The sequence below is a fragment of the Choloepus didactylus genome, chromosome 1 (genome assembly GCF_015220235.1).
Source record: "Choloepus didactylus isolate mChoDid1 chromosome 1, mChoDid1.pri, whole genome shotgun sequence".
In the NCBI taxonomy this organism is placed as follows: Eukaryota; Metazoa; Chordata; class Mammalia; order Pilosa; family Megalonychidae; genus Choloepus; species Choloepus didactylus.
Window position 1 is genome coordinate 204,096,272 of NC_051307.1, and position 18,926 is coordinate 204,115,197.

Sequence of the window (18,926 nt, forward strand, 5' to 3'; positions counted from 1 at the left end):
AATACAGACTGATGAGTCCCATGTCTACAGTGGGGGGTTTGGGGGTGGTAAGAATAGAGCAGAAAATTCAGAAATACTGGCACAATAAAATATTACATTCATTCCTCATGGGGAGACACTAGAGAAAATACTGAGTTTGTCATTCTTTTAAGGAGCAAGAACTTGTGTTTCCTGCTGGGGATAGGTCTAAAGCTTTCAGTGAATCCTGTGACCTACCCTCCATCTCTTCCAGGTATTCATCATTAACCTGCTCCGAGACATCAAATATTTCCACTTCCGGCCTGTGATGGACACATACATCCAAAAGCACTTTGCAGGAGCCTTAGCATACAAGTAAGTTACATTTCACACCATTGCTAAGGTCTTGTGTTTGAACAGAAAGAAAGGCTTTAAAAAAGTTCAGTTGTAACCACCATTCAACTGACATTTAAAACCATAATTTGCTACATTGTTGCCATACTCTTTCTAAGAAATTATGGCAAAGCTGCTAAAAATTAGTGTTGCTTTTTTGCGTGAGAATCATATGTAAGTACTATAGCATCCAAAAATAAACATCAAAGAAAATAAAGACAGTCCAATAAAAGAGTTAATAAAACAGTAAGCAAACATGGAAACACAGGTTACCTTAAGACCATTAAAGCAATAAGAAATCACAATTTTCTCCTTTGAAATTAGCACAATTTTTGAAAGCATAAATAAAATCTAAAAGTAGTGAGACTGTAGAGTCAATGAAACTCTGATACTTTGATGTTACTTTAGAGAGCAGGCATTGCGCTCTTCACTTTACATGAGTCATCTCATTAGTATTCTAGGTAACTTTGAGATAATACTATTATTTCCTCCATATAAGAGGAAAATGAGGTACAGGGGGATTAAATAACTCGCCCAAGGACACAGCACTGGAAACTAATAGACCCCAAATGTGAAGCCTGCTGTCTGACCAGGACCTGCAGTTTTGACTTCTGTGTTTGCCACGTAAATGTGTACAGACCTTCTGATCCAGTAATCCCCATTCCACTCAGTAGACTTGGTCCTAAGGAAGTAGGATGGGGGATGAAGTGGGCTGGAGGGGGACTATACATCTTTATTCAGAGCCTGCTATTTAATAGTCATTGTTACAGGTTCTGGAGGTCTAAAAATTCAAAACAGAATATAAATATACATCCAGACTAAGTCTTTAGACAAACTTTCTTGTAAACAAAGAAGAAATGCATGTTGGGGAGAATGGGGAGGGTGATCGTAATTGCTAATTAAAATGTGACGATTCCTTATAAACAAGGAATGTTATCTGGTCTCAGATGACTCGAAGTTTCCATGGCTGTAATTGATCCATCACTCCATTCTAGCTCATCAGCAGGGTATTATTTCCTCTGTGTCTAATACAGGAACTGCAAACTTTTCAGGCTACATTGATTTTGGAATAAAACAGTGTTTCTGGATCTGTTCCTTTTCCCAGGGAACTCATCCGCTGTTTGAAGTGGTACATGGACTGCTCAGCAGAACTGATTCGACAGGACCACATTCAGGAAGCCATGAGGGTAATGTACTACATTTGCCATACATAAGAGGGATACCAGTGCAGTTACGTGTGAGTGATCTCGTTATAGTATGCAGGACAAATGTAGACATTCCAGTACGCTGGCTTGCCTTCATGAATGACCACCTTGAGCCACATAATTCCCTTTACCTCACCTTGATTTCCACAGAAGACAGTATTTCTCGTCATTTTACCCTAAAGTGAGAGGGAGGGATGATGAGCACAAGGCTCCTGGCCATCTTCTTCTGGCTTATTTTACTAATACAGTCAGTCCTCCTTTCCACCTACTAAAGTATCACAACTTAGAAAAGTTGTATTTCAGTTTTTGGTGATATTGATTAGAACTAAGATCTTCCAATACTTTCCCCTTTTTCAGTAGTTACTAAACATTGTGTTTTAGAACTACTTTAAGTAGGAAGGGTTGAGTCAATGTATGTTGAGAAGAAGAGAATCTTAAGACCTTGGCCTCCATGGTTGGCTCCTCCATTGTTGAGCCATCCATGGTTTGAGCCACTGGCAGCATTCCTATTGGGGCAGATTCCATGACAAGGTAGCCTTTTGCATTGCTGTGCAGCTCCAGTTGACTCAACGACTGTCCTTGTGAGTTAACTTCACCTTCTGGTAATTTATATTCATGGCTACTGCTTCTGATCTCTGGTTGATCTTTTGCTTCACAGTTCTCCAGGTATCTATTTGAAGAATGCTGTTGTGTCCTCCTGAAACTCATTTAAAGCAAGTCCATGCTTTCTTTATGTCTTTGTCTTGTCTTACAGATGAAGTACTAGGCCTGTGTTTTTGTTCTTCTTGTCCTCATGCTAATAAGTATAAGAGATGTTTCCCCAAGCATCATCAGATTGCAGGAACAAAATCAAATCACAGGTTTTGTTTCTGCTGCTTTTTCTCTGCACATACTGGACAAATCTGAGGCTACAAGTCTCATTTCTGTCCTCCTACCTACAATAAATGTCTGCCTATCAGTCAGCCTCTGTTTTGGATGCTAAGATAAGTAAATCCAGCCCATTCCCCAGAACATATCCCAGTGTCCTAAGGAGAGGTAGAACACACACACAGATGCAGAGCAGTGTGCTGTGAGGGCAGGGCCTCGATTTCATTCTCTGAACCCCGGCACCTGTCAGGTGCCCCACACAATATTTGAGAGGAGAAAAACAGAGTTTAATATAAAAGATTCTTAAAAAAAAAGGATTCTATGTGAGCCCATGAGTTAATTGTTTAAGGATACTGGATAGAGAAGGCATCATGAAGGAAGTATTTTTCTCCTGTAACTGATTCATTCTGTCAATATTGTTTGATACTGCCACTGCTTTAGTCACTGAGGATTCAGCAGGGGCCCAGGCAGAAAAGTCTGGACCTTCATAGCACTTCCATTCGAGTGGGGAAAAGACAGACAATAAACACATAAAACAGATAAATACATAATATCAATGAAGAACTTGATGAGTTCTATGAAAGAAATAAACGGGTCATGGGATAGACTGGATAGAGAGGAGGGGTTACTTCAGATAAAGAGTTTAGGGATGGCATCTCTGAGAAGGTAGCCTCTGAGCTGAAATCAATATGAAGAACTGGAGATTGAGCATTCTAGGCAGAGGAATCTTCATGTTTAAAAGCTTGAGTGGGATATCCATCAAGAGTGAAAAAGGAAATAAATTATTGTATAGTTATACAATGGGATACTAGACAGCAATGAAAATAAACTCCAATTATAGAACAAAAACATTCCTGACGTAATGCTGACAAGAGGCAAAACAATGTAAGCAGAATGATTTCATTTATGTTAAGTTAAAAATCAGGCAAAAATAAATTATATTGATTTATATTTAGTTGATAAAGCTACAAAAAAGGAAAAGGAAGCGATTACTATAAAAGTCAAAATAGTGCTCATATCCGGAAAACATCAGGGAATTGTGATGGGCTTGTAGGGTGTTGATACAGTTGTATATCTTTCCCTGGGTGATAATTACAGGTGTTCACTTTATCACATTTTAAATTATATAATTATTTTTATGTAGTTTTCATGCTTTTTACATTTCACACTTTTAAAAGTTTTTTTAAACAAAGAATTAAAGTAAAACAGGTGAATATGTATATAACCTTGTGCTGGGGAAGGCATAAGCATACCATTAAATGTAGAAACTATGAAAGAAAATATATTTTTAAGTTATGTTGGTTAAGGATACCCACATAATTGGTGAACTAAAGAAAAACAAAAATATGATTACAGTAAAAATCAAGTGGGGACCTCTAGGGGAGGGAGGGTGGGAGGGAGTGTAATCAGAAAGGCATATGCAGAGGGCTTCTGGGATGCTGGCAATATCCTATTTCTTGACAAGACAGTGGTAACATAGATCTTTGCTTTCTAACTGTTTACATGTCATATTTCACAATGAAAACGTTATAAAAATATATAAGTATATGCATATATTACACAACGACAACATAAAAGCCTGGGTGGGAAGGATCTTGGGTTTTCATGGAACCTAAAGGCTAATGTGGCTAAAGCAGAGACTTCTTTTTTTTTTTCAATGATAAATACTCAGATCTTGAAAATATAATTAGCAAATTGAATTCAGCAATATATAAAAAGGATAATACATCATGACCAAGTGTGGAGTAACCCAGGAATGCAAGGTTGGTATGGCATTCTAAAATTAATCAAAGCAGTTCACTGTCTTAAAGGAGATAAACCAAAGATGCTGTCAATAGTTTTTTTTTTTTTTACTCGTCATTTTTTAAAAATTCAGTTTTATTGAGATATATTCACATATGATACAGTCATCCATGGTGCACATTCAACTGTTCACAGTACCATCATATAGTTGTGTATTCATCACCTCAATCTATTTTTTGAACATTTTCCTTATACCAGAAAAAGTAAAAATAAGAATAAAAAATAAAAGTAAAAAAGAACACCCAAATCATCCCCCCACCCTATTTTCCATTTAGTTTTTATACACATTTTTTTACTCATCCATCCACACACTGGATAAAGGGAGTGTGATCCACAAGGCTTTCACAATCACACTGTCACCCCTTGTAAGTTACATTGTTATACAATCATCTTCAAGAGTCAAGGCTACTGGGTTGCAGGTTGATAGTTTTAGGTATTAACTTCTAGCTATTCCAATACCTTAAAACCTAAAAATGGTTATCTGTGTAGTGCATAAGAGTGCCTACCAGAATGACCTCTCACCTCCATTTGGAATCTCAGCCACTGAAATTTTATTTCTTTTCATTTCACATCCCCCTTTCAGTCAAGAAGATGTTCTCAATCCCACAATGTTGGGTCCAGATTCATCCTCAGGAGTCATATCCTGTGTTGCCAGGGAGATTTATACTCCTGGGATTCAGATCCCATGTAGAGGGGAGGGCAGCGAGTTCACCTGCCAGGTCGGGTTAGCTAGAAAGAGAGGGCCACATCTGAACAACAAAGAGGTACTCAGGGGGAGACTCTTAGTTACAATTATAAGCAGTTTTAGCCTCTCCTTTGCAGTAATGAGTTCTGTAAGGGCAAGAGCCAAGATAGAGGGCTCAGTATACCAAATTGCCAGTCCTCAATGTTTGCGAGAACATCAGCAACAATCCAGGTGAGGGAGTCTAACACTTCTGCGTTTTTCCCTGGCTCCTCAGGGGGCCCTGCGTATATATTTTTATTCTCTGCCCAAATTACTTTGGGATGTGTCACTATTTCATACTAAGCTGTACAAACCAACCAAGTCTTACCTCCCATTCAAAGTTCCATGTAATTATGGTATTTGAAAATACTGTATGAGTTAAACTGTTTAGAAAATATTGATTCTGCACCAAATAAACATCTCTTTCCTTGGTCTCACATGGACATTGAAGTTTTAAAACACAGTGAGTATCATCCTTTACCTGTTGGCCCAATTTGCCCTATTCCTAACTAGATCTAAAGCAGAGACTTTTGAACATTAGATTAGCAATTAGATGGAATTGGGAGGTGACAGAAAGGGAGAACAGAGGATAGTTCCAAAGGGTCTGGTTAGGTCACCCAGGTTGATAGTAGGGCCATTTACGAGGTGCAGACTCCCTGAAGAAGATTGGGTTTCAGTGAGGAGAAGCAAGGATTCCATTAGGGGGAGTGCTTTTCTGAGGTGCTTTCATACTTGTTCTGGTCATTTCAAACTTTTTCTGTAATGTATCCAATATCAAGGTTTTATTTTGCCATTTCCTCTTCTTCATCAAATTTCAATTTACAAGTCCTCTTGACAAAACTAGTAAGTCTCCAGCCAGTCCTGCTTTTATCCATCTTCACAGGATGCACTTTGCTCCTGCCCTGGTTTCTCTCATTCTGGTGTCAAAAGCTGTGGACCGAGAAACCCTGTCCTCTTCTTTATCACTGCCAGTATGTCTTGCTACTCATGTCCCACCTCTTCCTTTCTCTTTCAGAGTCATAACCTTTAAAAAGAAGTTCTGCTGAAGAAGATGAAAATGAGAATAAAAAGTGCTTTATTTTCTTACTTGGTTATATTATTTGTTCCCATGTGAGTCACCTGCAGTAGGTATCATTGGTGGATTTGAGAATGGCTCTTGACAAGGTGTTCTAAAAAGATGACACAATTTTCACTGCTGAGCTGTTATCAGGTCCTTAGCATGGAGCCAAGAGAAGGAAAGAGAGGACACACAGTTCTCCTTGGTGGTAGAAAGGTTGTAACAGCTTTTAGGCTCTCTTTTCCTTTCAGGTTTAAGAGGAAGGATAGGGCAGCTGCTTGAGCAACAGTTCAGTGCTCTGTTATCTCCACACAGGGTTGGGAGTGCCCTTGAACTTCTATCCATCCCTCACCTTCTATTCCACTCCTCTGCCCCCTTTTCTTTCCCTGGTTGAGTCTGTCAGATAAAAATCAAGAGTAATGGGGAAGGGGAAAGCTGGATGGTGATGGATGATTGGAAGTGGGCTTGTTTTCCATGCCGTGATGTCTTTAACACCAGCCCTGTGTTCCTCTGTGAGGTGTTTTATATCTTGGAACCTAATGGAAGGACTAAACCCTTGTAAGATGTGCATGACTGCACTGTCTTGTTCTGCCTGTCACTCAAACTGGTGGATGTTCCAGTACATCTCTTGTAGTAGCTGTTTCAAACTGAAAAAAAAAAAAAAAAAAACTAGAAACAGTGATGAGGAAAAAATTTTCTTTTTTAAAATTAGAGGAGTGTGTAGCATATAACTAGATTTTCCCACCTCTCAATGTCCTAAGACTCCAATATTTTTCTAAATTTAGTTTATTTTCCTGTCCTTATTTCTAGTGTTCTACAAAGAGCTGATCCTTTCTGTTCCTTCCTGGGCTTGGGCATGTGACAGTAAGATGCTCAACAGGCTCATGTTCTATTCCTGTGCATGCCATATTTTTGGTGAATCTTTCCAGCTGTTTAGCATACTTTTTTTTTTTTGTCTACATGACTTTAATTAGAAAAACACCCTGACTTCTGCAGCCTGATTTAAGGAAAACTATTTCATCCTTTACCTGTAAGGATTCCAGGGTATCAGCGGTTGTCAGTAGATATCAGTGTTCATTGACCGTGTCCCTTATGTCCTCAGCCAAAGCTAGCAAGTCATCTTAATTGTACAAAACCAAAATGCCCAAAGTGGAAGGTCAGACCTTCTACCTAGTATTTGGTTTGGGAAGTGTAAACTTTATTTTTCTTATTCTGATAGAAAATACCTCCTACTTTAGTGACTTCAAGTGGCATAACCTAATAAATGAAGCTAGGCCTCAGGCTGTGTACTTTCTGCTTCAATGGGCCTGAAGAGTCACCACAATATAGACATCATGGGATAGTGGCAGAGTCTGGCCAGCTAGGATCTGGATTTAGAAATTAACAGACTTTCTGCAGTCTTTACAGACCAGGCATTAAAAGGCTGCTAGAATGGAGGCTGTAGCATTTATGGAGATGAGGCGACACGGTATAATTTCTTCTACGCAATCTTCTGGAATATACATTCTTCTAAACTAGCATTCCCTAGTGCCAACTGAGTTTTGTGTGTGCCACCAAATATTGTTTTCCTTTGCTAAACGTTTTGACAGATGACTAGATCATAAAAGGTAGCTTGGGAATTGTTTCCTTTTATATATTTCAAACAACTGGACTCCATTTGTTTCATCTCTGGTTGTTTCTCCCCAGTGCTCTGCCTTTCCAGTATCTGGTAGATCTGTGGCAGTTCTTTGATTAGAAAACATAGTCCTGGGTCTTGAACTTGTTCTCTTGAAGGAGAATTACTCTGCTCATAAGTATGGGCCAACGTGCATTGACTCCTCAGGGTCCTATTCTACTCCCACACCATTTTATGGAAACTTTGTCCTCTGTATTGTTTATGAACTGTTTATAGCAGGTGCACTGTTCGGGAAGGGGGCAGAAAGTGGTGTGTGAGGTCCACCAGCTGCCATGCAACTGGGGCAAGATTTCTCCAGACTTCTGTGACCCCAGATGAGAAGGCAGTCACTGTGTCAAGCACCAGCTTTATCTCAGAGATGCAGAAGACTCCCTAAAGGATTCTTCCTTCTTGGAATAAATTGAAAAGAGGTTCTTAGATTATTGCCTTTGGAGCCACTTATTTCCAGACCTAGAAAAATGTATAGATGCTTAATTTTCTTTTGATTCTGAATGTTCTTGAATTCAACTGTTTCTGTAATAGTTCATGGCTCCTCAATTCCAGAACCTCAGGAAACAGTTCTGAAATCATTTGAGGATTGTTTCAGAAAAGAAAAGGTGCCTGTCTCCACAGTTGGTATTGTCCATTGCTTGATTTTAGTGTAGAATTTGCTGTTATTTTGCCTTTATCTCCTGCTGTGCAATTTCCTGGCCATCTTCAACACCACTCCATCCCTATCCCCCTACTCCTTCAGGCTTTGGAGTACCTTTTCAAGTTCATTGTACAGTCGCGGATCCTGTACTCACGAGCCACATGTGGGATGGAAGAGGAGCAGTTCCGGTCCAGCATCCAAGAACTTTTCCAGTCCATCCGATTTGTGCTCAGTTTGGACAGCAGAAACTCAGAAACACTCCTTTTCACTCAGGTCTGTGAACTGCAGAGAAGCTTTGCTGCTGGATTCCTTGTCTGTCTTAGCAGGTGGTTCTTTTCCTCTGGCTTCCAGAGTCGAAGAAGCCCTGCTAGAATTCCGTGTATCCATTGGGTCAGGGATGACTTACAGGAAACACCTGATAGAACAAAATACTGCTTTTAAGTCAAAAGCCAACAATGCCTCAGCTGCCAAATATAAAACATCCCTATGGCTTTATGGTAGAGGAGCACAGCTTTGTTCTCCTGAGCCCAATTTAAACCAAATTTAACTACCATATTATTTAGTTTTTTTATGAATATCTTATTCATAGAGGATTTTCAGAGGTAAAGGGACTTTTATTTCCTAATTAGTCATTGTATTGCTTAAAAAAAACTTTAAGTTAGTACTTCTCCATTCTAGCAGCTGAAAGTAAAATAGGTTCACATACAACAGAAATAACTAGAAAGCTTAAGCTAATAATTAGGATTAGAATCTGTTGGAAATATGAGGGTGGAAAGGAATTTGCCTCCCTGTATTAAAACTGCCTGACTAGCTAAACTATTACTATTTGCAGACAGCCTCACCCTAGAAAGAATCAAGGATATTGTTCATTACTCCAATCACAAGGGGGTATTTTCTCTTATAAAATCAGTGTCAGAATTTTAAGCAATGGATTGTACTACTTTTGTTTTTTGAAACCAATTATTACATCAAAAAACTGTAAGCAAAGATCAGACAACCTCTCTGTCTATTCATTCACTTGCCGCTAACTCTGTTCTTAGTGTAGAATGTAGTTTAAAAACTCTGTTTCACTTAAGATTAGAATAGTCTACTTTTTGTTTCCACTTGCCTCTATGTTACCCTGATGACAGTTGCCAGCTTGGAGGAAAGGTGAGCAAAACTGGGAGTTAGACACTATAAAAGAGTAGGGATACTTCGGGGTCACCAGGTGCTTCTGGAAAGAAGGCTCCTTCTGTGGTCTTCCCTCTGAAGTACTCAAAACGACCTGTTCTCTACCTGCCCCTCCCCCAGCCCATCTGTTTCTGCCAATGGGGGCCCACGACACCTATTCCTCCCCTCAGCCAGCACAGACGCATGGGGAGCTCAGAGTTAGCTAGTAGAACAAGGCAAATTTGCTTTTTGAGAACTCAGCAATGCCCTGTACTCAATGGCAAGCTCCTACCATATCAGGATAAATAGTTTAAACCTGGTCTTGGCTTGGACCTGAGTTGGGATCAGGCCTGCTTCTTTGATGCCACACTCGTGTTTCATGAATTCAGAACTCTCAGCAAGTATGTTGTTCAGTGATGCCTAATGTCATAGGAAATGTCACCTTTTAAGAGATCAAATCAGCTACTGTTTGTTAATGATTATGAAGTGCCTACTTTCCCATCTTTGTCTTCTGTATCCAGCTGCTTATGGTGATATGTTTTCCTGGTGGTTCAAATTCCTGCAAAACAATCTCCTAGATATCCAAGAGAGTTATACCTGTGCAGATAGAATTCATATAAGTTCCAGTCTGAACTTAATTCATGTAAGTTAGCCTGGCCTGAATAAATGTGGCAGGCCTGTTTTCCCATGGCATAACTGTCACTCACTCTGTGCTAGTGTCTACTTCTTGATGGAGCACTCAAGAAAAACAGCCTCTCCTCCCCCACCTGCCACTCGGGAAGAATGAACTCTCACCTTCCTGTGTCACAATGGGACTCCATTTCCCTCTAGAATTTGTAAATCTTGGGTTAATGGTGTTAAGAGGACTGAGAAGACTACTTTCATTTAGATGAGAATAGAAAGAAAAACAACGTTTATTGAAGCCTTATGTCTGGCCAGGCACTCTTTGGGAAACTTTAGGCACCTAATCTTTTCTTCATATCAAATATGAGTAGATAAGTAATAGCATCTTCCCCATTTTATAGATCAGAAAACTGAGACTTAGGCAGTAACTTACCCAAGGTAATGTGGCAGGTAGGTGATAAAGGTGGGATTTGAACTCATATCTATCTAATTCCAAAAGTCGTTTTCTTTCTCCTGCACTGCTTTGCTTCTCAGAGACCCTGGAGCTATTTTATCACGTTGTCCCCAGGAGGCTCCTTCATGGGCCTACCAGAGCTCAGATCTTAAAAGGAAAGTCTACACACACACACTCGCTCTTTTATCAGATCCTCTTGCTTGTGGCAGCCAGGTCACTGAACTCTCTAAGCCATCAGCAGTCCTCAAGAGTTCATGACTAAGTCCACCCATTTCCCATCCTTTGGATTTACACTTGAGACTGCCAGGCATCACATATGAAAGAAATAATTTACCAAGTCTTCAGATTTCATGAATACATGTCTCTCCTAAGGAAATGGTCTAGTTCTCACAGCTGTGTCACTGAATGCGGTGCTGTGAGTGGAGTTCTACCTGTGCTGCTTGGAGATAGTCAGCACTCTCCTGTCATGCTGTCTTTAAGAGGTTGCTAGCTTGAGTTTGGAACCAAAATTGGAAAGCCAAGAGCCTGACCATAGAGACAACCAAAAAAGTCAAATCCATTTTATGAACAAGTACAGCTATGAATATTAAGCCACATTGAGCCAATTTCTCTTTATACTCCCTTCTCCTGTCAACACATGCCTTGGCTAGTTATGGAAGCTTCAGATGGTCTGGACCTGAGTAAGTTCTATTGTTTTGGTTTCTTTATTCTTTTTTTTTTTTTTTTTTTTTTTTAATTTTGTTCCCTTTGCACCAGTCCCCAGGAGTGCTGCAAGGCTGAGTGGAGTAGAGGCCCAAGGATAAGCTCACCACAGGCAGAGATGCCATAGTGCCTTTTCAACTTTTCACTACGTCGTATCGTTGTCTGAGCATACAGGATAGACACACCCACCTTTGAGCTAACCACAGTTTCATTTGCTTCTTCAGGCTGCACTCCTCAATTCCTTCCCAACCATCTTTGATGAGCTGCTGCAAATGTTCACCGTGCAGGAGGTGGCTGAGTTTGTGAGAGGGACTCTGGGAAGCATGCCCAGCACTGTACACATTGGGCAATCGATGGATGTGGTGAAGCTGCAGTCCATTGCCAGGACTGTGGATAGCCGCCTCTTTTCTTTCTCAGGTAAATCAAGTTGGTGAGAGTCAGACTTAACTTTTCTCTCTTCTAGAGTGAAAGCCAAGTGGTAATCAAAGGATCAGTTTTGTCACCCATTATACAAGAAGCCAGTGCCCATTAAAATGCAGAGCTTTAGTAAATTATGTTATAAAATGCAGCCAGGACCTAGATCTATTGCCTCACTCACAATTTATTCCTAGGGACCTACACCCTGGGGTATACCCACAGAGTGGCTTATAAAGCAGCTTCCGGGCCCGCAAGTCTAGTCAGTTGCTGGGAATGGGGCCTGTCATACCTGCAACAGGATGAGAGAGCATAGGACAAGGAGGGTGAGGAAGAGAGAAGGATCTAGCCCAAATGCATAAGGATAAGCCATGGAAATAAAGGAAGCCCTGAAAGCCCACTGTTCTTTTCTGGCTCGTTGCATTACCAGTCTTATAGATTCCTCTTGTTCCCTTAAGAGGAGCTTCTGAGGAGTAAAGAGAGAGATGGATAGTGAGCCCTCCATATTTCTCAAGTGGTCAGGACAGCATAACAAATACCACTAGCATCCCAGACTGCCTTTCAGAGAGAACCTCCAGATTCGTCCTTGAAGTGCGTTGTATGTAATCTATTTCAGCCTTGCAATGGCACCAAATACTCAATGGCCAATGTTAATATCAATATGGGTCTTATGGTTTAAGTGGAATATCGCTATCATAGAATGAACTTCTGGAACACAGGAATAAATCTGAAATGCTAGCAAAACAATTATTAGAATTTTTATAATTAAAATTTTTGGTACTTAAATTTTTAAGTTTGACATTTAAAGCATAGGAACAATAATTTCTCAGCCCAGTGCAACATACATTTGCAATATTAAATAGAAGATCCCTTTTACCTAGCTCTGCCAGTGTAGGGTACTGCTGATGGTAAAGCTGCTACCAAGAAAGTCAGCTTTTTTCCACCACAATTGTTTATGGTAAATGCTTCTCTCTTCTCCAGCTCCTGAACTGAAGATCTTATCAATGGGTTGGATGCACTGTCACTGAGGCAGTCACAAACACTGAAGCTTTGTGTACTGCTTGAAGAAGATGCCTTCTGAATATATGAGAAGGGAGGCAGCAGACTGCTCTCACTGACATACTTTATTTCTAATACTTTTGCATGTACTTACTGCTTCACACAATCACTTAAGAAAAATTGTTCTTAAACTTTATATGTCAGTAGAACCATGTACTTGGATTTTGCAGCAACAAAACCACCACTGTATTTTCATTTGCGTCTTGCTTTCATTGAATACCTCCGAGTGACAGCATCTTCCCTGGAGCAGGATGATCTTTACCATTGGTGTCATTTAACTGATGCTTATATTCTCAGGGCACATCAGTTTGGTCTCTTCTTTAGCAGGTCCAGTAACAAACTACTGTTTTGTCTGCAAGTAGCTATTGGTTGGAATAAATCCTATTATATTGATCTTTTGTTCCACAATATGAAATTTTCCTTTATCCAAAATGAGCTTTTAAACATAGAATAGCTGTTATTCCATTTTACTTTTAGCATAATCTGCCTCTAATATAGCAGTCTCAGTTTCTTATATATCATGTAATTTGTCTTTTGTGATAAGATTTTCATTCTGAATTTCATTTGGAGCACTTAACAGTTGTCAAATATGAACAATAAATCCAAAATGTCATGGCTGGTTTAGGTTAATGATAATATGACTGAATCATGCTGACCAGATATGATAGAACCTGCTGGATCATACATCACTGACGACATAGAAGTGCAGGGATCCAGAGACATGTTCTGCTTGTATTTATTTTGTCTTTTCATCACCCCATGAATGTAGAAGAGGCCATTAGCACCCCATTCTACAGCTGGGGAAATGAAACCATGAAAGGAGCTGGACCTGCCTAAGTTCTCAGAGGGAGCCAGTAGAGGAGGTTGAATTAGGATACGGCCTTCCTGAATTCAGGGTTATAAATATAATTATCTCCTGAGGAAAATGTTCTTCAGGTATTGTTAGGAGAGAAAAGAAAAGAAAAACATTGTGCAGTAAAATTGTTGATAAGGGTGCTCTTATTATAAGGGCTTATAACAAGACAAAGGCTGTGCTTCCATTTCCTCATTGCTGTGGACACACTAACCAGCAGTCTAACAAACCAAAGAAGAAAGGGGTCAGGCCTGATAGCTGTGGCAATGTAAATGCTCATAAAGGTGGGGATGCCAGGCCACCTAGCGTAGAGAGGAACAAGTCATAATCCATATCAAGTCTGCAAGCTCAGTTAATGGAGTTTATACCAGGTGTGCCATTTAAATAGGGTATTCAGTGTAAGCTCTGCTTTTAATTTGCAGTCTGTTCATTGAAGAAATTTCATTTGGAAGTAGTCTCCTGCCATTCACCCTGTACAACATGCCATGGGTAATAGTAGGGCTTGAAATGAGAAAGAAGAGAAGGGGAAGAGCAATGCTGTAGGATGTCTTATAATCTCCAGGCAGTGGGCTTTTAGGCCCTTGGAAGGGGGTGACCTCCACCTTGGCTCCAGCCCCAGCTATACCTGCTCTGAGACCAGTGAAGTCCCACAGTACCTCTGGCCTCCAGTGATAACTAGTTTTTCACTGAAGGACTTCTTCACCTTTGTGTTTGTGTTTTCTCTCTCAGAATCCCGCCGCATCCTGCTTCCTGTGGTTCTCCATCACATTCACCTTCACCTAAGGCAACAGAAAGAGCTGCTTATCTGCTCAGGGATTCTTGGCAGCATCTTCTCCATCATCAAGACCAGCTCTCTGGTAGTGGCCCCATGCTCGCTCCCAGTCAGCTCCACCCTAGTCTTGTGTACTTCAGCCAGAGGCATATCAACAAAGATTTCTTTGTTCTCTTCTCAAACAGGGATATTTTCATCTGTGATGGGAGGGTACCCAAGTAAATGAAGGCCTGTATGTTCTCAGCAGGCTTCTCAATACATCATATTCTTGCTATTTTGAGAAGTTGCATTACCACAAATCTGCCCAGAAACATAGTTGTCTGTACTGCCAGAAAGCCCATTGCCATACCGATGAGATCAGGATGTGTGGGAGACATTGTCCACAAGAGCTCTGAGGCCTGTGGGATGGTAGAATTGTATGTTAGGGGTGAGGTTTCAACTTATGATGACTTTGCCTGTTGTCTCTATCTCTCTCAGTCTCTTTCATTTTTTTTTTTTTTCTTTAAGGAAATCTGTGGTGGGACAGTAAGGAAAGAGTAAAAGGAATGAAAGCCATTGGTCAGATGACAAGAACATAGGTTCTAGGCTATCCAGTTGGAACAGGAGAGGGGCCTAAAAGAAAGAGTATACTTGGTTTGATCAGGGAACAGGGACCAAAAAGGGTTGTGTGGTGTCCAGATCTTAAAGTAATAACACTGAAGTACTGGTGATGGGGGTCCAGCCTGACAGAGAGTGACTATGATGATGTTAGTGGTGGCCATATTGTTCGGTCTTAGCTCTGTGCAAGGCTTGACAGCTCTCCTTCCCACCAAGCCTCAGACAGACAACACCAGGCACATGAGATCAACTAGTAGCCAAGGCTTGACCTCAGGGAATGGGAGGCTTATTGGTAAAGGAAGGAGAGAAAATTGAAAGAAAAACAATGGGGGGGGGGGACAGAGAAGTGGAACAGGCAAAAACCTGAAGGAAATGGTCTGTTTTTATTGTGGGGCTAGAAAGTTGGGTGCACTTAGTTGCTTACTCAAAGAAACTTCACAGGTAAGTCAGCTCAAAAGATGAGAAACATGACTTTGGAACCAAGTATATTTGGTTCAAGTGCTGTTCAAATCCTTCATGTGGAAATGGAAATAGGTAAAGTATAATTATATTAGATGGAGATAGATGAAATTTAAACTCATTGAGAGCAAAGATATTTTCTGCCTTGTTCACCTCTGTATGCTCAGGTTCTCAGTGACTGGCACATGATAAATGTTTAATGAATGAATGATAGATAAATGGATGAACAGACAGACATTTGAACCAGTAACAGCATAAAGAGACTGGAGAAGGGGCAGTGGGAATCTCTTTGTGAAATAATTTAAATAAAACTACAGGATTTGAGATTGAATGTGATGGGTCTATAAAAGGATAGCATAGCCTCTTCCTAAATTCAGAACCTGGTGACTTGCAAGCAGCTCTTAGTGAGGAGGCATGCTCTGTTGTTTTTGTGAGGGTGCCAGAGGAAGATGCACTGAACACCAGAGTCCTGCAAGTGTACCAGGGAACACAAGCAAGAGAACTGGAGAGCTCACACATATCTGGACAGCAGCCAAGGCTGGCAAAGATTGAAATCACCCAAGAAGAAAACCCTGAGGAGAAAACAGCATCCTCAGAAAGACCAAGATGCTTTTGTGTGCATTAGCAATGGCAAAGGTGTTGCTGCCAAATCCTGTGATTTGAAAACTTCATTTCTCAAAGTATTGGTCAGCAGTGTTGTGCTTCCTCCTGACTATTCTAGGAAAGTCAAAGAAAACATTTAACTCAGACCCCTTTATCTGTTTTGTATACTGAAATTAATGTAGCTCCCTGAGATTCAGAATTATGGGGTGTCAGGGTAGAGCTGGGTTAAGGGTAAAGCCCCGGCCCCTATGCCAGGGCAACACATCAGCAAGTATGCGTTTCTTCCTCTCAGAGCCATTGTCTCAGGTTCCATGACACTGCAGGCAGGTGAGGCTGAACTTGGTGTTGAGAATGCAGTCAAAAGACCACCCTGATGTGACTGATTTTGTAATTGTTGCCAGCTGCACATCAGCCTGGCCTGGTGCTAAACATCTGATCTCTCACTGCTCCTCCAGGAAGCAGATGTCATGGAGGAGGTAGAAATGATGGTGGAGAGCCTCCTGGATGTGCTCTTGCAGACTCTGCTCACCATCATGAGCAAATCGCATGCTCAGGAGGCGGTAAGAGGGCAGCGGTGCCCGCAGTGCACAGCCGAGATCACTGTTAGTAACTAACATTCAGGTTTTCTTACCTTCTTTTCTAACCTGGGATTCCTCCATGCCACCTCACATTTCACCACCCCACCACCTTCATCTCACCACCCCACCATCTTCATCTCATCCTCCCCTCCTGCATGGCCATCAGCATGCTGCCCTGTTCCTTTCTCGAGTCTGACTCTCTCCACTCTGCAAGCTCTAGGTTCATGCTCCTCAGAATCTACCTTATAGTGGATTTCAGGAATGTTGCTTTTGTTGATTTCTGTACAGTTTCAGTTGACATTTGCCTTTGAACCAAGCCATTTTCTACTGTGTGAAATAAAGCAGGATATGTTTCCAATATATTATGTAGTAAGAGGGTGGAGGTGAAAAACAGGCTATTCTTTCTAGGAACCTTCTCATACAGGCTCTTAAATGATGTGTGGAACAGAATAATTCTTAGAATTTGCTTGTATCTACAAGTTAGTTGCTTTTGTCCATAGTGTTTGTTTCTAAATTTCTAGCATCAGGAAAAGTGTGATGAGGTAGAATTGTACTGACATCACTGAATAATGGAGCATGAATCTGATTAGAAGAGAAACAGTCTGGAAAGCCCCTCAGGAGAGGTAAAGAGGCAGTGCCCTGGGCCCCCAGCATCCTTGCTCCCATACCCAGAGTAGACTTCTTAGCCCTAATGTTTGGAACGTGATAAACAGTTTGTGCGGATTCCTCCATTTGGCAGATGGGAGATTATGATGATCGCTTTGGAGAAAGTCATCTATGGGAGTAAGCTCCAGCATGTTAGGGAGAGCAGGGGCAGTGCAGATGGCAGGCATATTCTGGAGCATTGGAGCTTGGAGAGAGTTCCTACTCCCATAAGGGCCTATTGAGGGCACTCTCACTGTAGGTAAAAATATTCACCCCAGTGCATCCTTCCAACCAACACCTACCCGTGCTTGTTAGGGGCCAGACCCACTTTAAGCATTTTATAAGTATTAACTCAGCAATAGTAATGAAGGCATTCATTTTATATAGATTATAATGAGGATGGTAATAACTACAAGTTATTGAGCACTTCTTTATGTGCTTGACTTTGTACCTGACTGCTTCATATACATTAACTCACCTATCCACACAACAAATCTGTGAATTACAGCTTATGAAATGCTTATTTTTCAGATAAAACTGAGGTTCATATACATGTATAAATTTTGCATACATATATGTATAATAATTTTAGGGGTCTGGAAAGTATTTGAGGAACTAAAACACTGTTGTCAAATCTCATGAGTTGAAAAATATTTGTAAATTGTCCAAATGAAATAATTTTCTTTCCTTCTTCTGAGGATGCACCCTTCTGAGAGGAAGCCATGCTTGTCAGCACAGTGCCAAAAGTTGCTGTAAGAGGGTGAACGACTTTTACGTTAAGGTTTTTCAGTAACTCCATGCTGCAGAGGCTTTATTAAAACTCTGGGCTTCCCTTAACAGAAAAGAAAGCTCATTTTCAGGACCAGACTTGTCACCTCCATTCCCTGATCATTGGGGCCATCTCAGACCTTCCCTTCTCTCCTTGCCCTCTATGGATTGGGGGAACATAGCCCTTGTGATTGACTGTGCTAAGTGTTTTCTGGGTTGGTCCCCCAGGGCGAATATGTGTCCTGCCTTCTCTCACTACTCCGCCAGATGTGTGACACCCATTACCAGCACCTCCTGGACAACTTCCAGAGCAAAGATGAACTCAAGGTAAGGAGCAGAGTGCTGGCCTTTCACCCATGAAAGGAAATAAGTGGCTAGACTGCCCAGGAACTTCCCCCTTCCCAGGGGAATGAGTGCAATTGACCAGCACTCCCAAGGGTGTAGGAATGACTAGCCCCGCTTTACAGCTGAGTGTGTAACCTCCAGAAGCTGCAAGCCAGCAGGATCCACACACAGTCAGACCCTAGTAACACTGGAAAGTTTTCCCTGACTGAGCAGTCCTATGACCATGTGCCTCTATGAGAGGCCACTCTGGGCCACACTGGTTGTCAGCAAACCAGGATTCCTCCCTTTCATATGGACTTGACAGTCCCTCTTATATTCCAACCCTGCAAACCTGGCTTCACTGTGCAATAACAATAATAGTAACAGTGACAGACAACTTTTCTTTATTAAAATCTGTTTCTGGAGGATACCTGAAGAGAGCAAAAGAGAGCACTACCCCACTGACTACCACACTCTGGATCTGGGGCACTGAGGGGCAGATAGTGCAGAGAAGTGGACCCATCATCCAGACAACAGGAGAGCATTGCCCAACATGCGCTTGTGGGGTTCATGTCTTTGTGTTATAATGTGCTACTCACTTCATCCCTTAGA

At 41.1% G+C, this 18,926-nt stretch overlaps 1 protein-coding gene across 7 annotated transcripts in view; it reads left to right on the plus strand.

Moving 5' to 3' along the window:
- The window catches only part of DOCK3 (dedicator of cytokinesis 3), a 639,207-nt gene that overhangs the window by 547,759 nt on the left and 72,522 nt on the right, over positions 1–18,926 (plus strand). For 6 of the 7 annotated variants that reach the window (XM_037797176.1, XM_037797183.1, XM_037797213.1 and 3 more), the window contains exons 21-27: positions 233–333; positions 1,457–1,538; positions 8,416–8,586; positions 11,467–11,659; positions 14,298–14,425; positions 16,455–16,601; positions 18,219–18,317. In XM_037797176.1, coding sequence (XP_037653104.1) covers positions 233–333; positions 1,457–1,538; positions 8,416–8,586; positions 11,467–11,659; positions 14,298–14,425; positions 16,455–16,601; positions 18,219–18,317 — 921 coding nt within the window. The remainder of the gene's footprint in view (positions 1–232; positions 334–1,456; positions 1,539–8,415; positions 8,587–11,466; positions 11,660–14,297; positions 14,426–16,454; positions 16,602–18,218; positions 18,318–18,926) is intronic. The other variant, XM_037797202.1, reaches the window with a different exon arrangement.